The following is a 26,597-nucleotide window of genomic DNA, read 5'->3' on the forward strand; positions in this document are numbered from 1 at the left end:
ATATCCTTAGCATTCCCTCCCTTCCTTCCTTCCTTCCTTCCTTCCTTCCTTCCTTCCTTCCTTCCTTCCTACCCTCTTTCCTTCTTCTTCCTCTTCCTTCTCCTCCCCCCTCCCATGCCCTCCTCCTTCTAGTAACCATTTCCCTTCCTCCACTGCCCCCCCCCCACCCCACAGAGGTAACAACTATCCTGAACTAAGTATGTATCACTCTTCTTGTTTTTATATCTTTAGTAACTGGTCAGAAACCCATTAAGAGTATAACACGGTACTTGGCCTATTTGGAAATGTTAGAGAAATATGTCATGCTGTACACATTCTTCCGTAACTCACTTTCTATTTTGGTCAATATTACATCTGTGACATGCGTCTGTCTTGGTTGGTGTAGCTGGGGTCTAGTATCTCTTTGGTTGACTATAAACCAATTTATTTATTCACTTGCCTGCTCAAAACGCCACCTTCCCAGAGAGGCCCTCTCTGTCCTGACCAGTCATCTAAAGCGGACTCTTTCTTTCTTCTTCCTCCTCTGCCTACTTTTAATATAAACACCTTGAGGGAAAAAAGCAGTTTCCAAAATCATACTGGGCGCCTGCTAACTCTGGTCCTAGTCCTCTTTTATAGCATGTGTGGCAGAGGGAAAGTTGTATGCGTTTGGGTCGCCCAAGAAGTAGATGCCAAGATGGGATTAGATAGGAAAGCCAGTCGTCGGCGAGGAAGCAGAAAAATGAAAGGAGAGCTTTCAGACCTCAATCAGGTCAGACACTCGTGGAAGGAGAGGGGAAGGAACACTCTCAGAGTGCAGTGTAGTGCCAAGAAATCTCCAGCCAGGCTGTGGAGAGTCTTGAGCTAAAGTCGACCATTGGAGGAACCCCACATCTGGGCAGAATGAGCGGCCTCTGTACTGCTGCTGTGCGCAGTCACTGGCTGGAACAGCCTCCGCCCCCTGGGGAAATGTGGCCTTGGCCTGAACGTGGTAGTGGTTCCAGAGGAGAAAGACAGCTGGGGCCTTCCATGAAATATGCTCCCTGAGTGGCAGGTCTGAACAGTGCGCTCTCATGGCCGGCACAGCAACCCTCCCCAGCAGCTTGGTTCTGGCTGCCTGCCTGCAGGGACTTCATGCAGGGACAGGCTGCTCAGGGTGAGGCCTGGCTGATCAATCCTTCCGTTTGTCCAAGCCAGAGGGCTCTGGGAAGGAGGGTGTTGTGGACTGAATGTTGGTGTCTCCCTCAAATTTCATATGTTGAAAGCTTAACCTTCAATGTGCTGGTATTTGGAGGCGGGGCCTGTGGGAGGTGATTAGGTCATAAGGGTGGATCCCTCATGACCGGGATTAGTGCCTTTATAAGAAGAGGCCAGAGAGCTAATTAGCCCCTTTCTGCCATGTGGGGATACAAGGAGAAGTTGGCAATCTGCAACCTGGAAGAGGGCCCTCTCCAGAACCCAACCATGCAGATACCCTGATCTCGAACTTCTAGCCTCCAGGACTGTGAGAAAGAAATTTCTGTTGTTTATAACGTCCCCAGTCTATGGCTTTTTTTAATAGCAGCTTGAACAGACTAAGATATGGAGTGACTTCAGTGTGAGGGGGAGAGACACCCCCTCCCCCAAACCAGACCCAAATCCAAACCCCAAACTCTGAACCTGGGCTTTGGGAGGGGCCTTAGTGGGGAGAGGCTGCAAAACCTTTTGGGCCTTCTGTTTCTGACAGAAGCCTAAGACCTTTTAGAAAAGGAAGAAGAATGTTTTAACCTGTCTTCGTTTCATCTCTCTCTGCGGAAGCAGTTATGAGAGGCATTGAAAAAAGTCTGAGATGAAAATTACATTTTTTTCTTTTTTTTCCTCCCTCAAACTTATTATTTTGAAAATTTTCAAACCTATAAAAAGTTGAAAGAACACTTTAATATACCCTTTGCCTAGATTCACCAATTATTATCTTGCCATGCTTTTGTTATCTGTGTGTGTATACTCTTTTTGCTGAATCATTTGAAACTAAATTACAGACATCATGATAATTCACCCCTAAACACCCTAGCATACATCGCCCAAGAATAAGAGCATTTTCCTACATAACTGCAATGCCATTATCACTCCTAAGAAAATTTACATTTATTCAATAATATCCTCTAATTTATGGTCTTTATTTCAATTTCCCCATTGACTCTGTAGCGATAGAAACCACATCAGTGGTTGTCTGGGGTGAGGGGAATGTTGAAAGCAAAGAGGCACAAAGGAACTTAGATTCTTGACTGGGAGTGGTGGTTACATGGGTATGAAATTGTCAAAACTCATAGAACTATACATTTAAAATGGGTGTCTTTTATTGTATCTAAATTATACTTCAATGAGATTGAGTTTAAAAATTAAATTTAAATTAAATTTAAAAAAGTGGTTTGTTGTTGTGGTTGTTCTTGTTTTTTGCTTATTATCCAATTTATTAGTCAAGTGTTTTATAACTATTTTTTCCCTGATCTAGGATACTATCAAGGTTCATGCATTGCATTTCGTTGTCTTGTCTCTTCAATCTTCTCGAATCTAGAACATTCCCTCCTGCTTTTGTTTTTCATGGCAGTGATTAAAAAATAGAAATAAAAGAAAGCCAGGCCACTTGTCTTGCAGAATATCCCACATTCTGGATTTATCCATTTCCTCATGATTGGATTCAGGTTCCGAATTTTTGACAAGAACACTGCAGAGGTGATGCTGTGTCCTTCTTATTCTTATTCATCATGTTGGGAGGCATATGGTGCCAGTCTCTTCCTCTACGGGTGAGGCTCACCTTGTACGTTCCCTGCTACAGACTCAGGGTCATCCATTTTTTCAAGCAACCTCTGGTTCTTGATAGTGGAGAATGGTATTTAGAAACCAAGAACTTGGTCCTGGATGTGTTCATTGCTACCGGGGTATCAATGTTTTTTAGGCCCTTTTAGTGGGCAGACAGAGCTTGTATTTGTTTAAATACTGAGTTGACAATTCAAATCCAACATCACAAGGTTCTTTCTCCCTTCTGCACATTCCCTATTCATACCTCCCTTCTCACACAGAAGTTCCCCAAATTACCAATGTATTTATCATTTGCTCTATCTTATAATGCCTATAAAATACAATTTCAATACAAACATCACTACAAGAGATCTGCTAAGTAAAGTTCATGATATCTTTGCAGTTATGTTCGTCCTTAGAATATATTCCACTAAGGATGTACACTCTGTGTGGTAATGTTGTCAATGGGATACAAAGTTTCATTTGTTCCTATTTATATTCAAATTCAGCATTTATCTTTATTCATCTATTTTTGTTTTTGGTTTTTGAATATTTAAAACATTAAAAACTATATAATAGGTGTACACAGAGTCCTGCCCCACCCCTGACTGAGCTTTTGCCATTGAGGACTAGCATTTGCCATAATTTCTCTCTCTGCCAGTTTTCCCAGTGACCAGGTCATCACCAGATGGTAGAGATAAGGAAAACAAATCTAATCTGCAGGAATTTACAAATTGTATGTGAAGAGACAGGATCATTTCAGGGTCTTTTTATTTATTTATTTATTTTTAAGTATATAACTTTTTAGAAAGGGGAATCTAAGCATTTATCTAGTGCCTACTACCTGTTGGGTATTGTGCTTGGTGCTCTCATTTAATCCTCACAGCTCTGAAAGACAAGTATTGGTGCTCATTAAAAAAAACAAAAACCTTTTAGTGTAGAAAATTTCAAATATACCCCAAAGTAGAAGAGTATAGTGCAAATAAACCCCCATGTACCCATCACCCACTTCAACAATTACCCACTGATGATCAGGTTTGTTTCATCTATACATACCTCCTCCTTCCCCCGCCTCCTGGATGATTTTGATGCAAATCCCAGATATCTTATCATTTCACCCATAAATATTTCAGCATGTATTATTAAAAGATAAGGTCTCTACCAAAAAAATGTTCAGTGTTCCTATTTCCCTGTTTTTCACAAATATTTTCTTTTTTTAGTTTGTTCAAACTGGACTCTAAGATCCATATTTTGCAGTTGGTATTTCTCTTAAATCTTTTAGTCTATAGGTTCCCCCCTCGATCTGCTTTTGTTTTTTTTTTTCCACTTACAGTTTGAAGAAACCAAATCATGTGCCTTACAGAGCCTCAATCTGGCTTTTGCTGAATGCATACCCATAATGTCCTAACATGTTCTTCTGTCCCCTGTATTTCCTGTAAATTGTAAATAGATCCTAAACGTTCACTGTCCAGTATGGTAGCCACTTGCCACATGTGGCTACTGAGCACTTGAAATGTGGCCAGTCCAAATTGACAAGTGCTATAAAATATACATTGGATTTTTTTAAAGTTTTAGTAGAAAAAAACAAAAGTAAACTATCTCATTAATAACGATTTTTATATTGATAACATGTTGAAATGGTAATGCTTTGGATATATTGAGTTAAAATATTAAGATTAATTTCATCTGTTTCTTTTCCCTTTTTAAAATGTAGCTACTAGGGAATTCCCTGGCAGTCCAGTGGTTCAGACTCCACGCTTTCACTGCTGAGGGCCCGGGTTCAATCCCTGGTTGGGGAACTAAGATCCCATAAGCCTCGTGGCGTGGCCAAAAACAAACAAAGAAACAAAAAAACCCTCTAAAAAAAAGAAACAAAAACCCAAAACACCTCTAAATAAAAAATGTAGTTATTAGAATATTCTAAATTACACAGGTGACACATATTTCTATTGGGCAGCGCTGGTCTGGAGGCTCATCAGTTTCAGGTTCAATTTTTTGGCAAGACTACTTCATAGGAGGTGAAGTGTTTGCTTATCAGGAGGCTCAGAATACCTGGTTGTTCCTTTTTGTGTTTTCTTTCTATTTTCGGTAATGTTGGCTTTCATGAATGGTCATTGCCTGGATCTACTATTTCATTAAGGGTTGTAACCTGGTAGCACCTTATATTGGCTGTAATACTGTTGTAAAGCAAAACATTTCATGTAGGAAAGGCAGGGAAATGCTTCATTTTTTCCCCTATATTTGCCAGTTTCAAATGACGAGGTTTTCCCTATCATCCCTCCAAAGAGATCAATGTGTTTGTTGTTTTATATATACCATTCATTATGAACTCATGGATTTGAACATATTTAATGTTTACCGTACTCCCCCCTTATCAATGGGGGATACGTTCCAAGACGCCCCAGTGGATGCTTGAAACTGCAGACAGTATCAAACCCTATACCCAGGGGCTATGATATCGCGACAGTTGATCTGATGACCCAGTTGCCTACTAAGTGACTAACAGGCAGGTAGCATGTACAGCGTGGATAAGCTGGACAAAGGGACGATTCACATCCTGGGCAGGACTGAGCAGGACGGAGCAAAATTTCATCATGCTACTCAGGACAGTGCACAATTTAGAACTTATGAATTGTTTCTGGAATTTTCCATTTAATATTTTCGGACCAAGGTTGACTGTGGGTAACTGAAACCTCAGAAAGCGAAACTGCAGGTGTGGGGGGTGGGGAACTACTTTATATTCTTTGCAGTTATCCTCACTGATGCTAAAAGTGGCCCATATTCATAGGGGCTTCTCCAAGTTGGCTACTGAGTCCGACACAGCCCTACCAGCTTCTACTGTGTATGTCCATACTCCCTGCCAACTCTCACTGGGATCAACCATTTCTCAAAGGAACCTCCATTCTCTTTAGTGAGAAAAGGTATTTAGAAACCACAGTCTGGGAGTTGGTGGTGCTCATTTCTATTAGTTATTATTTCTAGGTATTTTCAGTGGACAGAAGGAAACCTTTTTTTTTTTTTTTTAATTCATCATGAGTGCATACTGATACTTCTAATTCAAGTTCAGGACTACACAATTTCTTTTTCTTTTCGTTTCTTTTTTTTTTTTTTGGCCGCACCACGTGGCTGGCGGGATCTTAGTTCCCCAACCAGGGATCAAACCCGCACCTTCAGCAGTGAAAGCACAGAGTCCTAACCACTGGACTGCCAGGGAATTCCCAAGGACTACACAATTTCTATTTAACCTCACCAATCCTATGTTTGCATCTCCTCTCTCCCAGGCTAAAAATCCCAGTTCTCAACCATGCCGAATACTTTTTGCTTCATCTCACGACACAAACAGGACAGTGTCAGCATCACAATGCTGACACTATCACCAAGGATAGGATCAGTGAAAATAATCTAAACCGTTTCTGTACTTTTTTGTCCTTAGGGCAAGGGATTATACAATCACTTTATTGTGTTTTAAAGTCACTTGAAGTAGTTCCTTTCTGTGTGGTTATGCTTCCGACTGGATAGTTAAGGTCAGTTTCATTTTGCTTTTTGATTTGACATTGCTTTTGGTTTATAATTATGTAAACTCTAAAGTCAAATCGATATTATAAGAACATTCAGAGAAGTGAAGCTTCCACCCCTTTTCCTGGCAGCTTGTTCTTCTTTACCCAGAGGTCACCATTTCTAAAGCAATTTAGAGCTAGCTCTCAATTCCTTGTACAGTTGCATAGTACCCACTGTGCAGATGTACCACTGTTACTTCAGACAGGGCCCGGCTGATGGTGATTTGGGTGTTTTCACCCCTTTGCTGTTACACTATTGGGCCAATTTGATGAGGCTGAAAGAGGAAGATGCCCAAGTGCACAGAGATGATAAGCATATGAAGATTAGATTTGGTGGGAGTCGTAGAAAAACTCAAAGTAACAGTGGTTTCAACAGAACTGTTTATTTTTCTCAAACATAAAAGGCAGGCAGAGCAGGGCAGGGCTGGTATGGTGGTTCTGTGCCACTAGGTCCTCAGGTACCCAGGCTCCTCCAAATACATTGAGCGCTTGACTTCCATGCTTCATGGTCCAGGGTGGGTGCTGTGGCTGTAGCTGCCACAACCACACTGTAGCCAGGAGGTAGGACCAGACAAAGGGAATGACCTTGCCCTTTAGAGGCACCTTCAGAAGAACCATACTTCTACTCTCCACCTTGGTAAGCAGTATGAGTGAATCTATACCTGGGAGCCTGCTGCAGCCAGTATGACCTCATTTATACCGTATCTTCACTGTGGAGAGCTCCTCTACACCCAGTGGGTGCGCCCCCTCTGCTCCCATTGGGGGGGGCGGGGCATCTACACCTATGGTACCTCCTCTTTACCCATGGGGAATTCCTTGACATCCAAACTTTTCTAGGCCATGGGCAGCTCATCTATACCCTGGGTCAGATACCCTAGTTATTCTTTGTCCACGTTTTCTAACACCCTGATGGTTCTTACAATAAATGTTCTAACTCAACAACAGCTCCTCCAACTGCATAAACCACAACCTTAAATGTCTCCTAAACCAAGCCCATTACTTACTTCCTCTGCAACCCTTAAACCTGTGGCTCCCACTTATTTTCTTGGCTTTATTAATAAAATCACCTTCATTCAGGATAGAACCTCAGTTGGTCTCGGCCCCCCCACCCCGTACCTCCAGCACAAATGCAAATACAAACAGCCAAATACCTTGGAGTTACTCTTTGCTTTTATTTGGGCTCTCGGGAGCCCCTTGTTACCTATAGTAGTTCAGGCTCACCAGTGCTCTTTCCTTTCGATCGTTTCTGCAGGTCTTGCTTGTCATTTACTTTGTCTTTCTCTCCTGTCGTTTGAGATGACTTCCTAATAAACAATATTCAGCAAACTGTGAACACTGGTTTTAACTCCGGAGTGGGGAATGGGAGGAAGGGTTGGCTTGGGATGACAAGAACCTCTATTTCTGAAATGCTGGGATTTTTTTAAAACAATGAAAGTGTAGGGGTTTCCCTGGTGGTGCAGTGGTTGAGAATCTGCCTGCCAATGCAGGGGACACGGGTTCGAGCCCTGGTCTGGGAAGATCCCACATGTCGCGGAGCAACTGGGCCCGTGAGCCACAATTACTGAGCCTGCGCGTCTGGAGCCTGTGCTCCGCAACAAGAGAGGCTGCGACAGTGAGAGGCCCGCGCACCGCGATGAAGAGTGGCCCCCGCTTGCCGCAACTGGAGAAAGCCCTCGCACAAAAGCGAAGACCCAACACAGCCATAAATAAATAAATAAACAAATAAAATTAAAAAAAAAAAAGTTAAGGATGTACCTCACATATCTTAATTAAAAAAAAAAACAATGAAAGTGTATTTTTTTATGATCAAAAAATTAGTAAATCAAGAACACTGTTGGTTCCCTTTTGTCTTCAGGATACATCCCAAGCATCATTTGGTACTCACCAACAATGGGCCCTCTCTCATTTCCACCTCTGACACTGCTGGATTTCCCCATTCCCAAACACGGCTCTCTTTTCCCACCTGCCAGGTCACAGAGCTTGCAGGTCCCCTCCCTCTGCAGACTTTACGACCCCACTCAAGTACATCATCTCCATGGCCCCTTCTGTCTGCTCTGCCTAGGTGTTCTCAGGGTTCATTGCGAGACTGAAAAGCACTAAGGGCATTCTGACCCCAAATGGATTTGATACAAGGAAATCAGATGCTTATAAAATCTTTGGGAGGGCTTGGAGGAATGTGATGACACCGGAACCACTGGATTTAAGAACAGTCTGCTGAGGTTGTCATCCAGGCATCACCACAATCACTACTGTGTCTCATTACCCACAAAGCTGAAGACCCAGTGTTGGAAGGCTGGTCGAGTCACTACAACTGGCCAGCATGTCTCCCTAACCCTTCTTACCAGCAGCCAGTAGAGCAGGAAGATGCCTCTACCTCTCTCTGCCTTCCAAACCGACCATTCAGAATCCTAGCAGCAAATGAGTCTAGTAGTTTTCAGGTTTCTAGCCTCTGCAATGAAAGAAGGAATTAAAAGGATGTAGGATGGAAATTGAGTGCCAACTGATAGTACCCAACAGGGATACTGCTGCAAGAAGTAAGAGCGGTAGAGTAGCTGAGTGGTCAAAACTACAAGCCTTGACTATTGGGCCAAGCAGGTTTGGACTTCATGTTAAAAGGTCACAGAAAAACATGAGGTCTGGAGGGAGAAGTGACACAATGAAAGTCCTGTTTCTGGAAAAAAATATTCCTAAAGATAAAGGGTTGGCCATGATGAAGCTACCGTAGTCCATCAAGGTCAAAGGCAACGTAAAAGCCTACTAGGGCATCAGAGGAGATAAGGCTGAGAAGGATCTGAGAAACATCAACATGTATGTCTATGAATTGAGTTTTCAGGATAGAACTTCAAATTGTCTTCAGAGTCTCACTCTCCTGAAATCCTCTAGTCTGTTTCAGTTTATAGAGACTATAAATTGCCCTGAAGTTATCTATAGGGAACCGACCATCAACACCACTTTAAAAAAAAATTGTGACAACAGTAATGTTTTAGGAAAATACATAGGAAACAAGGTACTTCAATTTTCTCCTTTCCTCAACAGGTTTATTGCCTTTTAAGAAAATTTTTGTAAAATATAAATACAAAGGCAGAGAATTTACTTACAAAGTTAAAACACAGATTTCAAACATAAACACACAATTCAGAAAATTTTAGTTTTATGTACAATTTCAAGCAACCTCAACATATTATGTTAGTTTTCAGTATTTTACAGGGTACAGAAAAAAATAGCTCAAAGTCTTCTTTAAATAAGAGCATAAAATGTTTAAACATATAAACAATCCGGTTTGATGCGTGAAAACTAATTTCACAGCTTTTAAATTAGGATATAAAAGTTTCATACAATTAGTTGTTGTGTGTGGATATGGTTTGAATTTATATTACACACTACTGGATCACATCCAATAGCATTGACCTGGCCTGAGCAGGTACTCTGTAAACAAAACATAAAGTTACAACGTCGCCAAGTGCCTTCCCCGAATTCAATCCCCCAAACCAACCACACGGTTCTGACCACACTCTCTCAACAGTTATGGCCTCTGTCATCGGAGCTTTGTATGAAATTAAGTCAAAGTGTGGAGCTCCTTTTCCTTATTTTTTTTTTTCTCCTTAAAAAAGAAAAGAAACAATTGTTCCGAGTAAAAACAAACATATCCCAAAGCATGTGTGCATTGAAAAGTAAAGAAACATTATAACAATTTCATAAAAACTGACTTAAAAGTTTAAAAAGAAAAAAACATGTTTCTAAGTCCTTCCGACTGGAGTCGTGTCTCTTATATAAAGAAGAGATATTTTCATATGTAATAGTGTCCTTTCTTTACAGAAATAGTCGTATTATGACACATATGCACAAGGATTAACACTATGACACACTGTACACGGCGGGCCCCGGCGAGCTCACCAGTAGTCGTCTGAGTCCATGTCGCTGGGGTGGAGCCACTCCATGGATGAGCCCAGCAGAGTCTGAAGCTCGTTCGTGAACTCCACCAGATCTAAGAGCTCCTTGCTTTCAGGATTAAAGGATTCGAGGTCTTCTGAGCAAGAGAATAAGAGACTTGCTGACACTTGCCGGTAGAACTCGGCCTCCGCGATGGTGACAATTTCCACATTTGGGAAATTGCAGCGGAATATGCGGGAGGACATTTTCAATTTCTTGAGCATGTCTGAAAGCAGCAGCCAGTTCCGAGGCCTGAACCAGAGAAAGGACAGTGGTTTGAGTTTCCGGCAAAATTAGAAGCGCTCCCAACTATGAACTACCCGTCTCCTGGCGGTGAAAGGGCCCGTTACTTCCACTTTGATTACCCCACCCCCACCCCACTTCTCACTGTCCTTAGAAGATCTACTTCTTTTTTTTTTTTTTTTTAAGTTTTATTTATTTATTTATTTTTGGCTGCGTTGGGTCTGTTGCTGCGCACAGGCTTTCTCCAGTTGCGGCGAGCGGGGGCTACTCTTCGTTGCGGTGCGCGGGCTTCTCATTGCTATGGCTTCTCGTTGTGGAGCACGGGCTCTAGGCACGCGGGCTTCAGTAGTTGTGGCTCGCGGCCTCTAGAGTGCAGGCTCAGTAGCTGTGGCGCACGGGCTTAGTTGCTCCGCGGCATGTGGGATCTTCCCGGACCAGGGCTTGAACCCGTGTCCCCTGCACTGGCAGGCGGATTCTTAACCACTGCGCCACCAGGGAAGCCCGGAAGATCTACTTCTAGCGGGGGAACTCTGGACTCGTGTGCATGTGTTAAGAGACCATCTAGGGCGGATCAGCCAACTTAGACAAAAGCAGGAGCAGCGCCCCTGAACGAGGCTCGTTGCAGGCCACCCCAGTGCTGCCTTGGCTCTGGCCACAACTCAGGTCACCCCTCTCCAAGTGGATGCACCCCGTTCTAGTCACTGGGGAAAACCAGTCTGTATGCCAACCCAAGGGAGATGGCGAACACCTCTTTGATCTCTCCTCTCCTCCGGCCCTCACGGAGAGAGCACGAGAAACACTCGAGGTCACCTGGCTTTCCTTTCCTTTCCCACACCTCCAACCCGCCCCTCAATGCTTCCGGGAGTGAGGCTTTTTCGAGAAGGGAGGTGGTACAATCCTTCCTGGTACCCTGCCACGCTTTATGATCTCTATCCCGAATAGAATGTCACCACAAAGGCAGACACGTTCCCAGCCTCAGAGTCCAAGCAGGATGCTACTCCTTAAGCACCGGGGTCAACACACAGCAGAGCAAGGTCTCCTGACGTGTTCACTCCGAAGGGCTGGTCATGGGGCACAGTGGCCCGACCGTGGGGACAAGACTCGATCTAAGCAAATCTGAAGACACATAAGATCCCAGGTGCCACATATGGCTTTCTCTAATCTTATACGAGAAGAGGGTACATCAGTATCGTCCCGTGGCCCTCACGTGCCTTGGAAGGCCCCTACGGTAGCCGTTTGGGGAGGATCCCTTCCCCAAGAGTTTAGTGACTGAAACTGTGCAATTCCAGTCACTGACTCCCGTGTCCTTTGGGCTCTAGGGGTGTGTTCCAATGAGGGCAGTTTGCTGGGGAGCCCTCCCACCCCCCAAACTTTTCTGGAAAGGTTCTACTGCATTATGTGAGGTCGGTGGACACTTGGTGAGGAATTCACTCACCGCCCCCCCCCCATCCACCCTCATCTGCTGAAGGGGATTTCTAACTCCTGCCACCCCATAGAGCAGCTGGGCTGGTTCTCGACCACACCCTGGCCACGCTCACCCCTGAGCGACGGACACCTGGACGTTATAACACGGCAAAAGGGGGCTTTCTGAAAATTCAAATTCAAATGTGTCGCTGTAGGCCTCGTCGCTGTCATCCTGGTCCTCCGGTCCTGGGGGATTTGCTAAAACATCGTAACCACTTTCATCATCGGGTTCTAACCGGGGGGCAAACAAGAGAGAGGTCAGTAAGCTAGAGCAAGATTCCAGCTGTTCTCCAAAAAGGACCCTGGAAAAATTCTTTCCCAAGCGAGCCCTGCTCACAGCACCACCACCCCCGCAAGCCCTCGCCCGCACCAGAGAGAAACGTTCTGTAGCTCATGCACGTCCCGCCCAACTGAAACGAACAAGGCTGCTCACCACACACAGAGCTGCCGTAGAACTCCCAAGAGCCACCGGGGTCACCGTCATCAGGAACCTGCAGGTCGTTTAAATAGTCTGGAGAGAGAGAGAGAAACAAGATAACGCCTGCTGGCAAGAGGCAAATGCTGCTGGAGTTCGGGAACATCTCACGCTGGGGCTGGTGTCACCTCCCGACAAGTCCCACTGCACACGCCTCCAGGTAACTGACTGAAACCTACCCACGCGTCCACCCGCCTTCCTGAGGGACTGCCCGCCTCACCGCCCCAGCCTGCCAAACAAAAGCTAGCCTGGCTAGCTAAGAGTTTTCCAGCCCTCCCTTGCAAAACTCTAAGTATGTATCTCTTCTTTGACAGACTAACGTTAGGCCACTTTTCCCAGTAAAGTGTCACTTAGGGTAAACGGGGGGTGGGGGTAGGGGGAACCCAGGTGAAAGCCTGTGAAGTCACCGTCTAGATGCTTGAACAAGACCGTTTCTTGACCTCTGTCGTACCTGTTAAGAACTTCTCCAGAAGTTCGCTGTGGGTCATTTTCATGATGGTTCTACCTGAGTATGTGGCCAGGGTGGGGTCAGCACCGTAGGAGAGGAGCAAGCGGACGATTTCGAGATGGTCGTTCTCGACAGCATCATGGAGAGGCCTAGGAGAGGTGCGGGGGATTACACCTGTGCACGCGACGCTTGCTTCTAGCGACACAGGGCAAAATGGAGCGTGTGCGGCCAAGCCTCGCAGGCGCGCTATTTCACCGAGGAGGTGAGTATACGGTCACTGCCATTCCACATAGGGAACCTGAGGCACTGACTGGCCCATGGTCAAGCGACAAATTGTTATTTCGACACATAACCCTTTACAGGCCAGGTGAAGGGACTATCTCAGGCCTAATTCTTAAATGCAAATCTCTCTTAATGCACGGCCCAAGGAGGAACTCAGGCCACGATGAAAACGTTTCCAATGAACTTAAATAGTGACAAACTGTAAGAAGATAACTTACGGCGGGGGGAGAGAATCCCAGCATCATGGAAGCCAATACAACAAGCAATTGTTATACCGTTACAAACAAAACAAACAACAAAACAAGTGCAGTTTGTAAAAGAAACTAGGGGCAAAGTGGAACCTCTCCTGAAACCAACTTGGAGATGAGTGGTCAACTCTCTCGCCCAGAAGCAGTCGACAGGCAGAGCGAGTTCTCAGGAGGGTACAGAGTCCTCCTGCCCATGTCCGCTGGGGTCAGGAACACTGTCCGCAGTGCCATCCAGAAAGAATGCTATTTGGAAACCATGAACCACCAAATACCTTTCAGTTTTGCTAATTTTATGACTGTCAGGAAAGCCCCAGTGCCCTGCCTCGTGGTAGCATCCCAGGCACAACCAGGAAGATGCTTGGGCTGACTCAGGCCTGGGCCTCTGGCCAATAAACCGAGGTCAAGGACAGAGTGGGGGCCCGGCCCGGGGATGTGGGTGGACACGGCAGGTCCTATCAAGCCAGTCGCCATTGGACCTGTCTGTACTCCTGGAACTTCCAACTCACATATATTTTAAATACTGTGATTCAACAGACGCTGGCGAAGAGTCCAGGGTCTTAAAAGAGAACACCCCTGATTATTCATGCAGGCTTAACATTTTCAGGGACTTCTGTCCATGATAGTGTCACAAAGTTTTAAAGTTCTATGTAAATTTGCCAGAAAGATCTGTTCAATTCCATTCTAGAGGACTCCGCCATCAGTGTGCTTACATGAAACTCACTCTCCATCTTTCCTTCTGGGGTTCCCCGCACACCCTGAGAACCACCGCCTATGCCCCCGCAGGGCCAGGCCAAGAGCAAGACCGCCACTGACCTGGTTCCATCCTGGGCACTGCAGTTGACATCGGCGCCATATTCAAGGAGGTGTCGTACAATGTTGAGCCAACCCCTTGCACAAGCCTCGTGCAGGGCACAGTAACCCGCATTGTCGCGGTGGTTCACATCACAAATCTTGTTCTCCAGGCAGTACAAGACCACTTCCTATGGGGAGAGGAGAGGAGATGCCATCAGACCACCACACAGTGAACCTTGTAAGGGTGACCTCTTCATAGCTTGGCGGTGCCCACTTTCAAAGGCATACATCCTTGGGTCCAAAAGCCCACTATGGCGCGGGCAGGCGGCAGGCATCTTGGTGGGGGGCAAGAGCGCGTGTGAAGGACTTGGAGATGCAGACAGTGTTGTCTAAGGCTCTGCTGCACCAGTGGCCTGGCCATGGGCAAGTTACCCTTGAACTTCTCCAAGCTTCCATAGGGCTGCTGAGAGGACGCATTCGGATAGCGATGAAAGCCCTCAGCCCAGGGGCTGACGTGACCAGTACAGAGGTGTCACGGCTGCTAACATCTTAGATGACACATTGCCAAGTACAGACCATTCTCGCTTGATGGGTCCGTTCAGTCGGTGGCAGTGGATGATAACACAAGTTTAGATAAAAGTATGGATAACCAATGCTTAAAGAGAGCTTAAATCAGCCGGAGAACATTCCCCAGCTTAGAGGAGGAGGGACACCCAGGTCAGCTACATCCTCGCGCCGCCTGTTAAGACCCCAAATCAGAACCTGGGCCTCAGATGCTCTTGTTTGTATGTTAAGTAGAGTTAAAGAGAAGCTCTCTCTCTCCATCCTCGAGGAATGACACAAAATGCTTCAAATAACCCCACCCTCTATTTTGCCTCACTCCACCCTCTCGGGGCAGAATCAGTCTAATATTTTCATATTTACTCAAGTTAATGACAGGAACCTGATATACCACATGCCGCAACCTCCACATTTCAAGAATCAAATAAAACGTTCACCCTCCCCTCCCCCTGAAAGTGTTCTGTGTCAACACTGTGCATTAGAATCACTGTTATTAATCTTATTTCTTTGGCTTGTTAAAATATTAATATGAACCACTCCCAGTAAGCACAGCAGTAATTTATTCAATGTTTTATTACCTTAAGAAAGTTTTCAAACACATCGAAAGCATCTGCCACCAGAAAACACGTTATACTGTTTATACTGGGTAAGTCATGCCCAGCAGAGAGCTGTCAGGTTCTGAGAGCTGGGAGTAGGCAGAGCTTGCATGTGGCCCAACACATGGTCTGCTGGGTAAGGGGGGATGGGATGGGGTCTCCCATCAGGCCTCCTTGTAACATCTCTCAGGTAACTCATCTGTTAAACCTAAAACGGGGGTCATTCTAGCCACCCATAAGTGCGAGATGGGTTCTGTAAAACCTTTTATGCCCTTTGGAGGACACGCCAATCAAAGGTGACCACTCACTTGGGAACGAACTAGAATGTTCCATTTGCTCACCACGTGAACCTAATGGGGCATGCTGGTAAACCTGGCCATCGGTGCCCTGTTACTTCAGGTCACTGCGGCAGCTCCCTTCCAAAACAAGAGGAGGAAGAGAAAAGGCACGCCCACAAATGCGTTTCTCCGTTTAGATCCCAACCTGCCAGAAAGCCCACAATCCTCTGGGCTCCCAGGCCACCTGCCCCGAGCCCTGGTATCCAGGATACCGCATGAAGCTGCTGCTCTTTTAGCAGGCCCTCACTAGCCAGACTTGAGTGGACGGCTGCAAGCTAATGAGTTGTGTGCCCCAGCCAGGGAGAGGCCCTGTCACGTGGCTCTGGGATCAGGTCTGAACGCCACCAACTGCTGTGCACAGATCAATTTACTCAACCCAGGGTTTATTTGCTGTGACAATCATGGCCTTCACCTGGAAACCTTCATCACTACTAGGGCCGATTCAAGGGTACCTAGAAATGAAAGGCCGTCCAAGCTGATGGGTAAGTCAACTCTCTTCTCCTGGAAGATGGCAGCAAAGGCAGCAGTAGCCCCACGGCCAGGTCAGACTTTTTGCCACGGGCTGTCCTAACTCAACCACGTTGATACCACTATTTACACAGTGCTTCTCATTTCCCCAGATGAGGACGTCTTCTGTCATCCACAGGAACCCAGGAGATATCAGGAAAGGAAGGTAGTACTATCCTCATTCAACACTTGGGGAAACTGAGGCCCAGAGATATTAAACCCCAAGTTCAGTTAACATGAAGTACTAGACCTATAACTCAGGTCTTTGGTACCTGGTCAGCTGGGAAGATTCAAAAGGCCCAAGAGGGCCCCAGCTAGAGGGATGCAATCCAGCTGTGACGAGCATCCCACAGGCCTTCTCTGTTGGGGGTCAAGTGGGCTAACTACACTCTCCTAGCTGGGAGGGTGATGGCCTCTAAATGGATGGCAACCGTCGTCACCAACAGTTTCTCTAACTGAAAGGTGAAGAGGCCGGGCGAGTCTGTCTACGCAACACATTTCTTGGTTTATTTTCTCCGCTAGAAATAAACGGGAGTGTTTGAAGGACAGCCCACCCATTCCCAAGCAAAATCAAACTGCTTTTGTTGGACAACTCTCTGTTAAGCGGCTATAAGCCGAATGCCATTACCCGCAAAATGTAACCATAAAGGCCATAAACCCAACGTTGTTAATTAATTAAATGCCTCATTAACTTTTTAAAAAACATGATTTATTCAATTCATAGAAAATTTAACCAGCACCGCTAAAGGCACAAGCATGTGGTTGCACACTGGCGTTTTAGCCTAAGAAATAGAAGCCTTTTTCCCGGGAGGGAAAGGTTTGAGGTCTTTGGCCACGCAAGTGATCTATTTAACGCGGATCTGAAGCCAGAGTGTGTTTCTAAACTTCCAGAACCAGATTATCATGACATAAAGCTCAGACAGCCTTTTTACTGCACATGGTATCTTTGGCTAAGCAGAAGAAAATAACCAAGAATGCTGAAGACAAAACTTCAGGAAAACCCTCCCAAACTGTATGTTCAAACCACACCCTTATCTGGTTAAGCAAACTGTCCTTCAATTTTAAAAGGTTTAAGTTGCCACATCCCCCAACTGGGCCATCATCCCAACATTTAAACTTCTGCCCAGAGAAATCCCAGAAAGTTGGATTCAAAGTTGAAAGCGTTCATCTACTCGTCACAATGTTCAGCATCAAAACCGGTGATCTGTGTAATCTACATATTGAAATTTACATTTGAAGAAAAAAACAAATCCGACCATAAACATTCCCAAGGCTTCCTGCGCAATCAAAGGCCAGGTAGCCTAAAAAAGTATGAATCAAGTGCCCCTTGGTCCAGGCCTCAGACCCACCAAACCAAAATGGAAACTCTCTTAGAGGACCAACGAGGGTCTTTTGAGGTCTCTGGTCCCAAAGGGAGACTGCTGGAAATGATGCCAAGTTCACAGGTGGGGCTAGGAGCCCCGCCCTCCACGGTGGGTGCAGCAGCACCCCGCCCGCCCCATCTCCAGCATTTGCTGGAAGCGGGAGTCTATTTTCTCAACCCTAACCCAAAAGTTGGGGTTAGGGGGCTCCCCCCCACCTCCAGCGTTTGCTGGAAGCAAGGAGTCTATTTTCTCAACCACGGGGGGTCTAGCTCAGCGCTATGTGCAACATCTGCTCTGTCCTCCTAGGCGCTGCTGCTCTCAGCTCTTGGGAAACCAACTGGGTGCTCCTTGGACTTCACCTGCAAGTAACTGCGCTAACTACCAGAAAGTGCTCTCTAGCTAATGGAGAGGTCTCCAAGAGACGTGTAGATATAAACAACAGCACGTTCAACCAACAACAACAAAAAACACCCCCAAACTAAGCATAGCCCTAGCGCTTCCAACTTCCCACCCACAGTCATGCCTTAGGGCCAAGGCAGGCACACCTCGAAGGGCTCACGGCACTACAGCGGGGGGTGGGGGGGGGGGAGCGGGGGACGGGGGACAGGGGCACAGAGCTGGCTGAGGGTGTGGGCGCCAGGGCTCCGGGCCAGCCTGGGTCCTGCCACCCCAGTGCTCGTCCACACCTCCACGCTCAGCCTGCTGAGCCGCATTTTACTGTCACCATTCAACTCCCAGAGGGCTGATGCCAGCACAAAAAAATGCCTTTGCCCTGTGGGCTATTACATCACAATTTCTACTGACAAGTATGGTGGGGGAACTGCACAGGGCAGAGGGAGTAATCTGTCTCACAGAGGTTTTGAACTTGTAAAAAAGGGCAATTGCAATGTGAGCCAGTCTTGGTGAGGAGCGTGGTGGGTTGTGGTGGGCTGTGGAGCACTGCTGGATTGCTACCTGTACGGGTATCAGCTAACCCTTCTGAGGCTCAGTTTCCTCATCCAAGAGCGGGCTAGTACTCGTTACTCCCACGTGAAGATGTTAAAAGGGTGAAAGGAGTTACTACAGATCACACGGGCTTAGAAAGATATCAGCTATCTTTCTGTCTATGTTGCTCTAGCAATAGAGGCTATCACTGTCATCAGCCGTGCTGGGTTGGGATACAGCGGTGTGGACAGGGAGTTTTGTGCAAGGCTCAACCCCCGCTCCCCCCCCATCAGCCCTCGGCTCCTGTGCCCTCTCAGAAAGAGACTGCTCAGGTCTGCCCCAGTCCCACCCCTGCTCTGCACAGACACTTCCCACCCGCTACCCCACAGGGGCACCACTCTGCCCCAAACAGCACAAGTAACCCAAAATAGAGCTAATAACTACTCTCCCTCTTGCTATTCAGAATCCAAAAGGGCTCATTAAAATTCCCCTAGTCGCCAAGCCCTGGGTTAGGTCAGATTTTATATCAGAGATAAGTGAGCCGGAATGGCCGAAGCAGCCTACCTGCCTGAACGTGAACGGAACATCAGAGAGGCCTGCCTTTCTTTTCACACCACGACTGAACAAGCCACCAAAGAGCCGGCAGCGTGAGCGGGGCCAACGCAAACACCCTGTTGGAACACCTAGCCCAGCCTGCCATGTGGAGGGGGCTGGGCTCTGAGACCCGCCCCCCGTCCCCAGCCAGCGTGTCCCCCACCCAAGGAGCAGCAGCCCGCGGATCCTGAATCCGGGGCACCCACAAGGATGCTCACCTCATAGCCAAGCCGGGCGGCCCGCTGTAGGAGGGTCTCGCCCGCGTTCTTATTGACAATAAGTCTCCGTGCTTCCGGTGGCATTGGGCGGGACTGCGTGGTCTCTGGAGGGGAGCTTGAGCATGGCAGCTGCAAGGCCTGGGAAGCTGGTAGCAATTGCTGCAAACGGTCCAAGGGCTTCTGGTCCTGCTTGGCCGGCGAAAGATCATAGTCGGAACTGGACTCAGGCCGCTTTCGAAATCTCCGGACGGTCACCTATCACGAAACCAGGCAGCGCACACATTTCAGGCTGTCCTTCCACCACCCGCCTGGTTCCCCTCCTCCCTGAATGGAGGAAAGCACTTTTCCTCCTCTTTGTCTGGGGGAGGCGGGGTGGGAGGAAGGGGTTGCATTTTTACTAGCTGGAACCTTCACCACCACCCAGGAGACAGGTCCCCTAGGAAGGGGCAGTGATGTTTTGGGGGAGGGGTTCAGGAAAAGGAAAACTTTGTCCCCAGAAGCAGAGAAGTAGGCAGGCGGGATGTGCTCGCACAGGCCCGGGGGGCGGGGAAGAGCCAGGGGCAAGAGGTACCTTGCCATCGGCATTCTCCACGTAGTAGTCCCCTGGCAGCGGCAAGCCCCGCCTGGGCTCCTGAGGGATCAAATGCTTGGTTTTGCACAGTCGCTTCCCGGATGGTTTCTCGCTGTTGTCGGTGTATTTCTGCAGCAGGGACGTAGGCTGGCAATCCTCTTCTTCGTCCGTGCACAGCACATCTGTCTTCTGGCTTTCTTTAACTTTGTGATGTTTGGTAGGCAGCCTTGAGGCTGGCGTGCAGCTTGGCTGAGTCTGCTTTTTGCTGCTTGCATTGGTGGATGAAAGGCTCTTCATGGGCGGAGAGCCGGAGAACACAGGCAAGGCTGAATCCACAGTGGGGGAGGGCGGGAGGCAGGGGGAGAAGAAGCGGGCGTTACACAGTTGTAGCCGGTGAGGAAAGAAAAGCCCATTGTTAGCACTGATCATTGGAGCGGCTTCAGTTTTTAAAGATATACCAATTATGTTTTCAAAGCATTAATATTTTAATTATCCCACATTCAACCGGCAAATAGGTTAACCCACGAAATGCCAAATGGCAAGTTGCTTCAAAGGGCCGCAAGAGAGGGCAGAAGCCAGCCCTTCCTGCTCTCCCGTCCCCACGCGTGGGGGGCCTGGGTGCTCGGGACAGGGCGACTGGGGACAGCCTGAGGCTGGAATGAGGGCGCTGATAAGCGCCTGGGGTCACCCAAGACTTCCCTTCCTGCCCAGCCGCGGGCTGGGTGAGGAGCAGCCCAGGAAGTCGAGCTCCCGCCTCACTGTACATTCCATAAGGAAGTGTGCAGGCTGAAAGGACCTCATGAAGAAAACTCCCCGCTTGCCACACGCTACTCTTGTCAACTTGGATGGCGCTCAGGTCCCCTCCAGGGCCATTTCCCACAGAGGGCGGGTGATCCAGCCTCCAGGAGCGCCCCCCGCCCCGTGCGTACCTTGTTCATCATCACTGCGTTTAAGGGACTCTTCCGACCAGCTTCTGTTGCTTTTGGCCTCTGCCCTTTTCCTGCCAGGTTTCTCTTCGGAGATGCTATTGCCCTGGGGGGTGACCGCAGGCTGAACCGCCTGGGTCACTTCCTTCCTGCCCTGCCGGCCAGGTTTGCTCTCTGCTGCCGACACCTGCTGCTCCCACCGTTCTCTAAGGTGCAGCAAGTGGCGTTGCTTTTTGGGATGGAGCCCTGTTAATTCAATGCACACCTTCAGGTTGGTCAGCTCACTACAATGTGGCTCTTCTAAGTGGTTAGAGGAACTGTTTGTCATTTCCCTCTCAGGCCAGTCATCTAATGGAGAAATAACTACAAATTAATGAAGAAGCCCCCCGGGGTGGGGGTGGGGAACAAACTGTCTTACACATCACTAATAGGGGTGGGGGAGGGGAGGGGTGTGGTCACTGTGTTGGCTGGAACTTGTCACCAAGTCTCGGGAGGGGGCCTATTTGCCCTTGGCCATCTTTGGGCTCCAGCCCCGGCACCTGGCTTTGGGGGTGGGGGGGTGGGGGGGGTGGGGAGGTGTGAGTGGCTCCCCCCAGGGCTCCAGGGTGGGACTGGAACTTTCCACTGCTCCGGCCCTGCGGGCCCGAAGCCAAACCGAGCTCACCTTTGGAGACCCGTCTCCGCTTGGCTTTCAGCAGAGGGTCCTCCGGGAGCTCTTCCACAGTGGTCTCAGTGTGGTTGCTGTCGTCAGAGACCTTGCGCTTTCTGTCCAGCCGGAGGGTGGGGCTGCGTGGCGCATCCGGGGCCGCCTGGTCGGCGGGGGGCTCGCTGGCGGGCTGCCTGTCTATGAAGTACTTCTCCACGGGAAGATCTTTGTCCTCTGGGGCTTCGAAGGGGTCGTGTTTGCTTCCAGCACTAAACTCGCCTAGGGGAGGGGAGACAACCCGGAAAGGAGGGAACAAAGGTCACCAGGAGCAGGCAGGACCCCCATGCCCAAGGCAATCTGCTACCAACAGACCCTCCTTCGGAGACCAGGGGCCTCACACGCTGGAAGCACAAAACCCTCAGAAAGACAACGTCCCAAAGGAAGGGCAGCTGAAGACAATCAGCAAAGAAAGCAGAAAATGAGGCGTGTAGCCCACAATTTCCCATCTTCCTGTTCGTAACTGGAGCAGGAGAGTCAAGGTGAGGCGTCAAGATTATCCTTCTATAGGCACATGAGATAACTCCCTAACTGCCACCTCCAAGGTGGTTTACTTTTTGGCAGTCAGGTCCCCTCTAGGGTCCTGTTCAGCTGAGGGTGAGTGACCTCACAGTAAGATCCAACCAATCCAGGGCTGAGCTACAAATTACTATGGAAACAGTTGCTGAGGTCATTATTTTGTAATAAACAAAAAAGGCTGATGTCCTAAAGAGACCAAATATCCCCCAAATGTCATCTACACAGAGATAGCACCAATGTTCACTTGGGTCAGCAGGGGCGAGGGTGAAGAAAGAGGGTAGGGAAAGAATGGTGGGAGGCTGGGAAGCTGGGAGACCAAGGGAAGAGGAGCCTGGCAAAGATAAAGGAAAGGCTTCCTGGTGCACACACAAGGGTCAAGGGCAATTTCAAAGAACTCAACCAGATTGCCACAAGTCCGTCTGTCCTCTTTCCACACCCGTGGGGGGAAAAGCATTTCACTGCCATCAAAGGGCTGCTCCTGGGCTTCCCTGGTGGCGCAGTGGTTGAGAATCTGCCTGCCAACGCAGGGGACACGGGTTCGAGCCCTGGTCTGGGAAGATCCCACATGCCGCGGAGCAACTAGGCCCGTGTGCTACAATTACTGAGCCTGCGTGTCTGGAGCCTGTGCTCCGCAAGAAGAGAGGCCACGATAGTGAGAGGCCCACGCACCGCGATGAAGAGTGGCCCCCACTTGCCGCAACTAGAGAAAGCCCGCACGCAGCAAGAACACCCAACACAGCCATAAATAAATAAATAAATAAAATTAAAAAAAAAAAAAAGGCTGCTCCTATTTCCTGTCTAGGAAGAAGGCCCTCAGTGACACTAGGCACACCCACGGGGACACCAGTCACCCCACCTGGCACTTCTCCACGCCTTCCTTCCCAGGCAAGCATCTAAGGACATTCCAAAGACAAGACTCCAACCCCCTTCATGGGGGGCGGGGGGCAGGGGGCAGGGTGGGCGGGGCTGGGCTAAACTGCTCACACCCCAGCTCCGCCTGTGTTGCTTCCGCTGCCTCTGCTCAACCTAGCATCCACTTGGGGCCTTTCCTCCAATCAGCCCAGCCTAACATCACTCCTCACTTTTGCTCTAGCCAAAGAAACAGTTCAACTGCTTGGCTGGTCACATTTTTTCTAACACACAAATAATTCCATAATGATCACTGTGATGTTAAAGAGTTCCCCTAAGTAAGATGACCCTGTCCATCACCGGCTGGGGGTGGGGGTGGGTGTATGAGTTTGGTGTTTCGTTAACACCTGAGCTAAGCTCCCACAGCCCGTTTTTCTAGATGAAATCATGGACACACCCCTCACATGCTGCACCCATTCCTCCTCCTCTCCCTAGACCACTTCAAGTATCACTCCCACTTCTGCCCAGCCGGCTGGTCCCCTGATCAGCCTCTCTTGGGGGCATTCCCAGCATTTAATGGCAGTCAATTGTGGGGATGAACTTCACCCTGGCCTTGGCTAGCCTGACCTGTGTTCTCAATGGTGGAACCCACTTACTTTTTCTCCAAGGGTATCCCAAGGTGGGACAGATCCCCATCTACTCTTGCCGGAATGGTGGAATCACCCCAACCGCGAGGGTCTCCTGTCATGGCAGCAGGAGAAACCCCAAACTCCTGGCCTGTGCTTACGGGTGATGCAGCCCAGGCTACCGCAGGCCCGGTGAAGAGGGCGCGCTGCAAACTCTCACTCCGGCTGCTCTGTGACCCTCTTAAACACTCGGGCAGGAATGGCGCCGCTTTACAACTCGGCCCCCTTCACTTGTAAAGTGGGAATGTTACTGCTAGCCTCCTCCCGGGGGTGGGCTTCATAATCACGGGCTGGGCTCAGCACAGAGAAAGGCTGGAAAAACCCCTTTAACCAAAAGATGCCAAGACTTTCAGACCAGCCTGAATTTCAGGCCTAAAATGTATGAAATTTTAAGAGGTGAGCCCCCCTGGTTACACCATTGGACTTCTCTGGTCCAATCAGCCTTCCCTAAAAGCTCCGTGGGAGGGGATCCACGGAGGAATGTAAGGGCTACCTTAAGAACCCCCATGTCCAATTTTAAAGTTTCTTTTTCCAAACTAGGTCCATCCACCCTTCCCCCCAACCCCGGAGCCTTTTAGGGCAAAGATCTCAATTCCCTTCAGCTAAGGCCCCCCAAGACCTTACGCTAGTGTGACCTTACCCAGGCCAGTAATAACCCTGAAGGACACCCACCCCGACTGCCCAAGACACCCATGGCCACCAGCTATGGGGAAGAGGCTCCGTGTCACTTGGAGCTTCTCAATGACTGTTCTAACCACGACCCACAGGAGGATTACCCTTGAGGACAATGGAGATGGGGAGATAACTAGATACACGGGGATCCTAATCATCAGGCCATCACTGCTACTTTCTAAAAGCGGGAAGCCACGTGCCCTCGGTCACCCAGTCTAAGCAAGATGTGAACGTGGCTGTATTGTTTGAGGTTTAATGTTTGCTCCCTGCAGCATGGTCATATGACTCACAGCACATATATCCCATAATTCATTACGGTTGTGCCATAGCATCGCCTCACAGAAGCATCACCATAACAACATTTACAAGTCACCGTGGCAAAAAAGCACCCTCACCACTGTTGAGCCATGCCCAGTGAGGCCTAAACAAGGTGAGAGGGTTCTGAGTTGTTGCAAGGCTCCCCAGGATTAAAATCCCCTTCTCTGTAGCTTAACTATAGCACCTCCAGTAAGGGCTAACCTTGTTAAAACTTACACCCTCTACAGAAGGAGTGCAGGGGATCTCTGTTCCAAAGTAGTTTACAAGCGTGCGGGTGCTCAGCTGGAAGAGAAGTTCCCTGAGCAAAGAAGTTTCATGAAGCCCCTTGACTGAGGCTTCCTCCAGCTCCTGGCCAGGCATTGCCACTGAGCAGGTCCTAGGTCTGTCCCAGCCAAGTGGTTGGCAAGGGAGATGGTTACTCCAAGTTTGAGAAGGAAGGGACCAATGCCTCCTTGCCCCGCCCCATCTTCAAATGCCACTGAGGGTTCCTAGTAATGAACTTCCAAGTCTGAGGAACCTCCAAACTCATTTGGTGAACTTCCAAGATAAAAATTTAACTCAGCCACCCATGTGATCATAAAGAATAAAGGAATATCTCGGCCACTGTGTTTTCAAGTTAATTCATTTTTTAAACAAGCACCTAGCAACAAGATGCACCCGCACTGGGACAACCAGGGCCGTGCAAACAGCACCCACCATCTTAGAAGCTCCTGGTCCCTCCATGGGTAGGGGCTGCCTCAGAAGGGGGAAGGCATCTTGAAGGCATCCTGGACCCTCTTTGTGACCCCTGCCCGCCCCAAATCCCCGCCCCAGCTCCCATGTGCTCACAGCTCGGCTCTCGGCCACACCGACACCCATGAGAAGGACCTGAGCCCATATCAGCTCAAGACATGATGGCCCAAGAAGAAGAAGGCCCATTAATTTCCAGCTGAATGGAATGAACACCTGCTGTGCCTTGGATGCGGAGGCGGCAGTAAGAACAATGGCTCCTTTAGGTGACCTTTCTTGACCAACTATTTACAAACCACAAGTCTCTACAAGACAGAGGGTGGATGGTGAACCCACCTCCGTTGCCCCAGTCTTTCAAACGGAGCCCCTCACCTTCCCCAACCCTTCTCCTGCCCTCCCATGGTGGCGATTCATGGCTCACTGGGCCATGTCCCGGGTGCTCCAGGAAGAGACCCGTCGGTCGGTCTGAGATTGGAGGCAGGCAGTGGGGGGAGGGGGCTTTCGGAATCATCTGGGGCTCAGGCCCTGCTCCCCATCAGCCACACCGAGTTCTTGTCTCCACGCTCAGCAGGAAAGACTGGGAAGGACACACACAAACTTCTCTGGGAAGAAGGGCGGGGTGAGGCCGTTGAGACATGGAGGGCAGCGGCCACCCTGGGTTTGGCCATGTTGCTGGAAAAAAGGGCAAGAAGACTCGAGGCCTGTTAACTTCCCGCTCCCTTCCTCCAGCCTCCCTCACCATCCACCCAGAACAGGCAGATCCCCTCCTCAGAAAAGTGCATCCCCGTGAACTTGGCCTTGCCCACTTTTATCAGATCTCTCTGAGAAACTTCCCCAAGAGCTGAGTTATGAGGCCACTCAGGAGGGTAAGGGCTGCGTGTCAGCTGTGAGCATAGGCAAGGAGGGAGGCTTTCTTGTTGCTTTACTCCAGGGTGGCCTGGACCCTCCATTTTTCATTCCAATCCCGAGGAGGAGCTCGGAATCGTCTACTCCAGGCACATCAAGAGCGCCATCGCTCGGGTAAGGCCGCCACTGACTAGCCACAGAAATCCCCTTCTACGGGAGCCACGTAGGACAAACCGGTCCCGGTGTGCCTTACCCAGAACCCTGGCCACAGGCCTTTGTCTGACCCCAAAGATGAGCTGGGGGAGGGCGGTGCTCCAAGCAGCAGAGAGAAGCACACGCTGTTGCTGACCACAATCTTCCCAAAATCCATCAGGCACCCACGACCTAAGCGTGCGGGGGAACGCCGACCCTACGACTGGGTCCAAGGGCCCGGACCTCCCAAACGTGCCCACCACCCCCGACTGTCTTGTCTCAGGAGGA

At 48.9% G+C, this 26,597-nt stretch overlaps 1 protein-coding gene across 10 annotated transcripts in view; it reads right to left on the reverse strand.

Moving 5' to 3' along the window:
* Positions 1-8,049: 8,049 nt before the first annotated feature.
* BCOR (BCL6 corepressor) overlaps positions 8,050-26,597 on the reverse strand; it is a 116,020-nt gene continuing 97,472 nt past the window's right edge. For 8 of the 10 annotated variants that reach the window (XM_082446333.1, XM_082446336.1, XM_082446335.1 and 5 more), the window contains 9 exons: positions 21,460-21,720; positions 20,799-21,143; positions 19,870-20,195; positions 19,299-19,553; positions 14,218-14,384; positions 12,878-13,023; positions 12,385-12,462; positions 12,026-12,182; positions 8,050-10,496 (listed from right to left, as the gene is read on the reverse strand). In XM_082446333.1, the coding sequence (XP_082302459.1) occupies positions 10,205-10,496; positions 12,026-12,182; positions 12,385-12,462; positions 12,878-13,023; positions 14,218-14,384; positions 19,299-19,553; positions 19,870-20,195; positions 20,799-21,143; positions 21,460-21,720 (2,027 nt within the window). In that variant the 3' untranslated portion in view covers positions 8,050-10,204. The remainder of the gene's footprint in view (positions 10,497-12,025; positions 12,183-12,384; positions 12,463-12,877; positions 13,024-14,217; positions 14,385-19,298; positions 19,554-19,869; positions 20,196-20,798; positions 21,144-21,459; positions 21,721-26,597) is intronic. The other 2 variants (XM_082446331.1, XM_082446339.1) reach the window with 1 other exon arrangement.

Source organism: Balaenoptera physalus (genome assembly GCF_965194825.1).
Source record: "Balaenoptera physalus genome assembly, chromosome: X".
Lineage (NCBI taxonomy): Eukaryota > Metazoa > Chordata > Mammalia > Artiodactyla > Balaenopteridae > Balaenoptera > Balaenoptera physalus.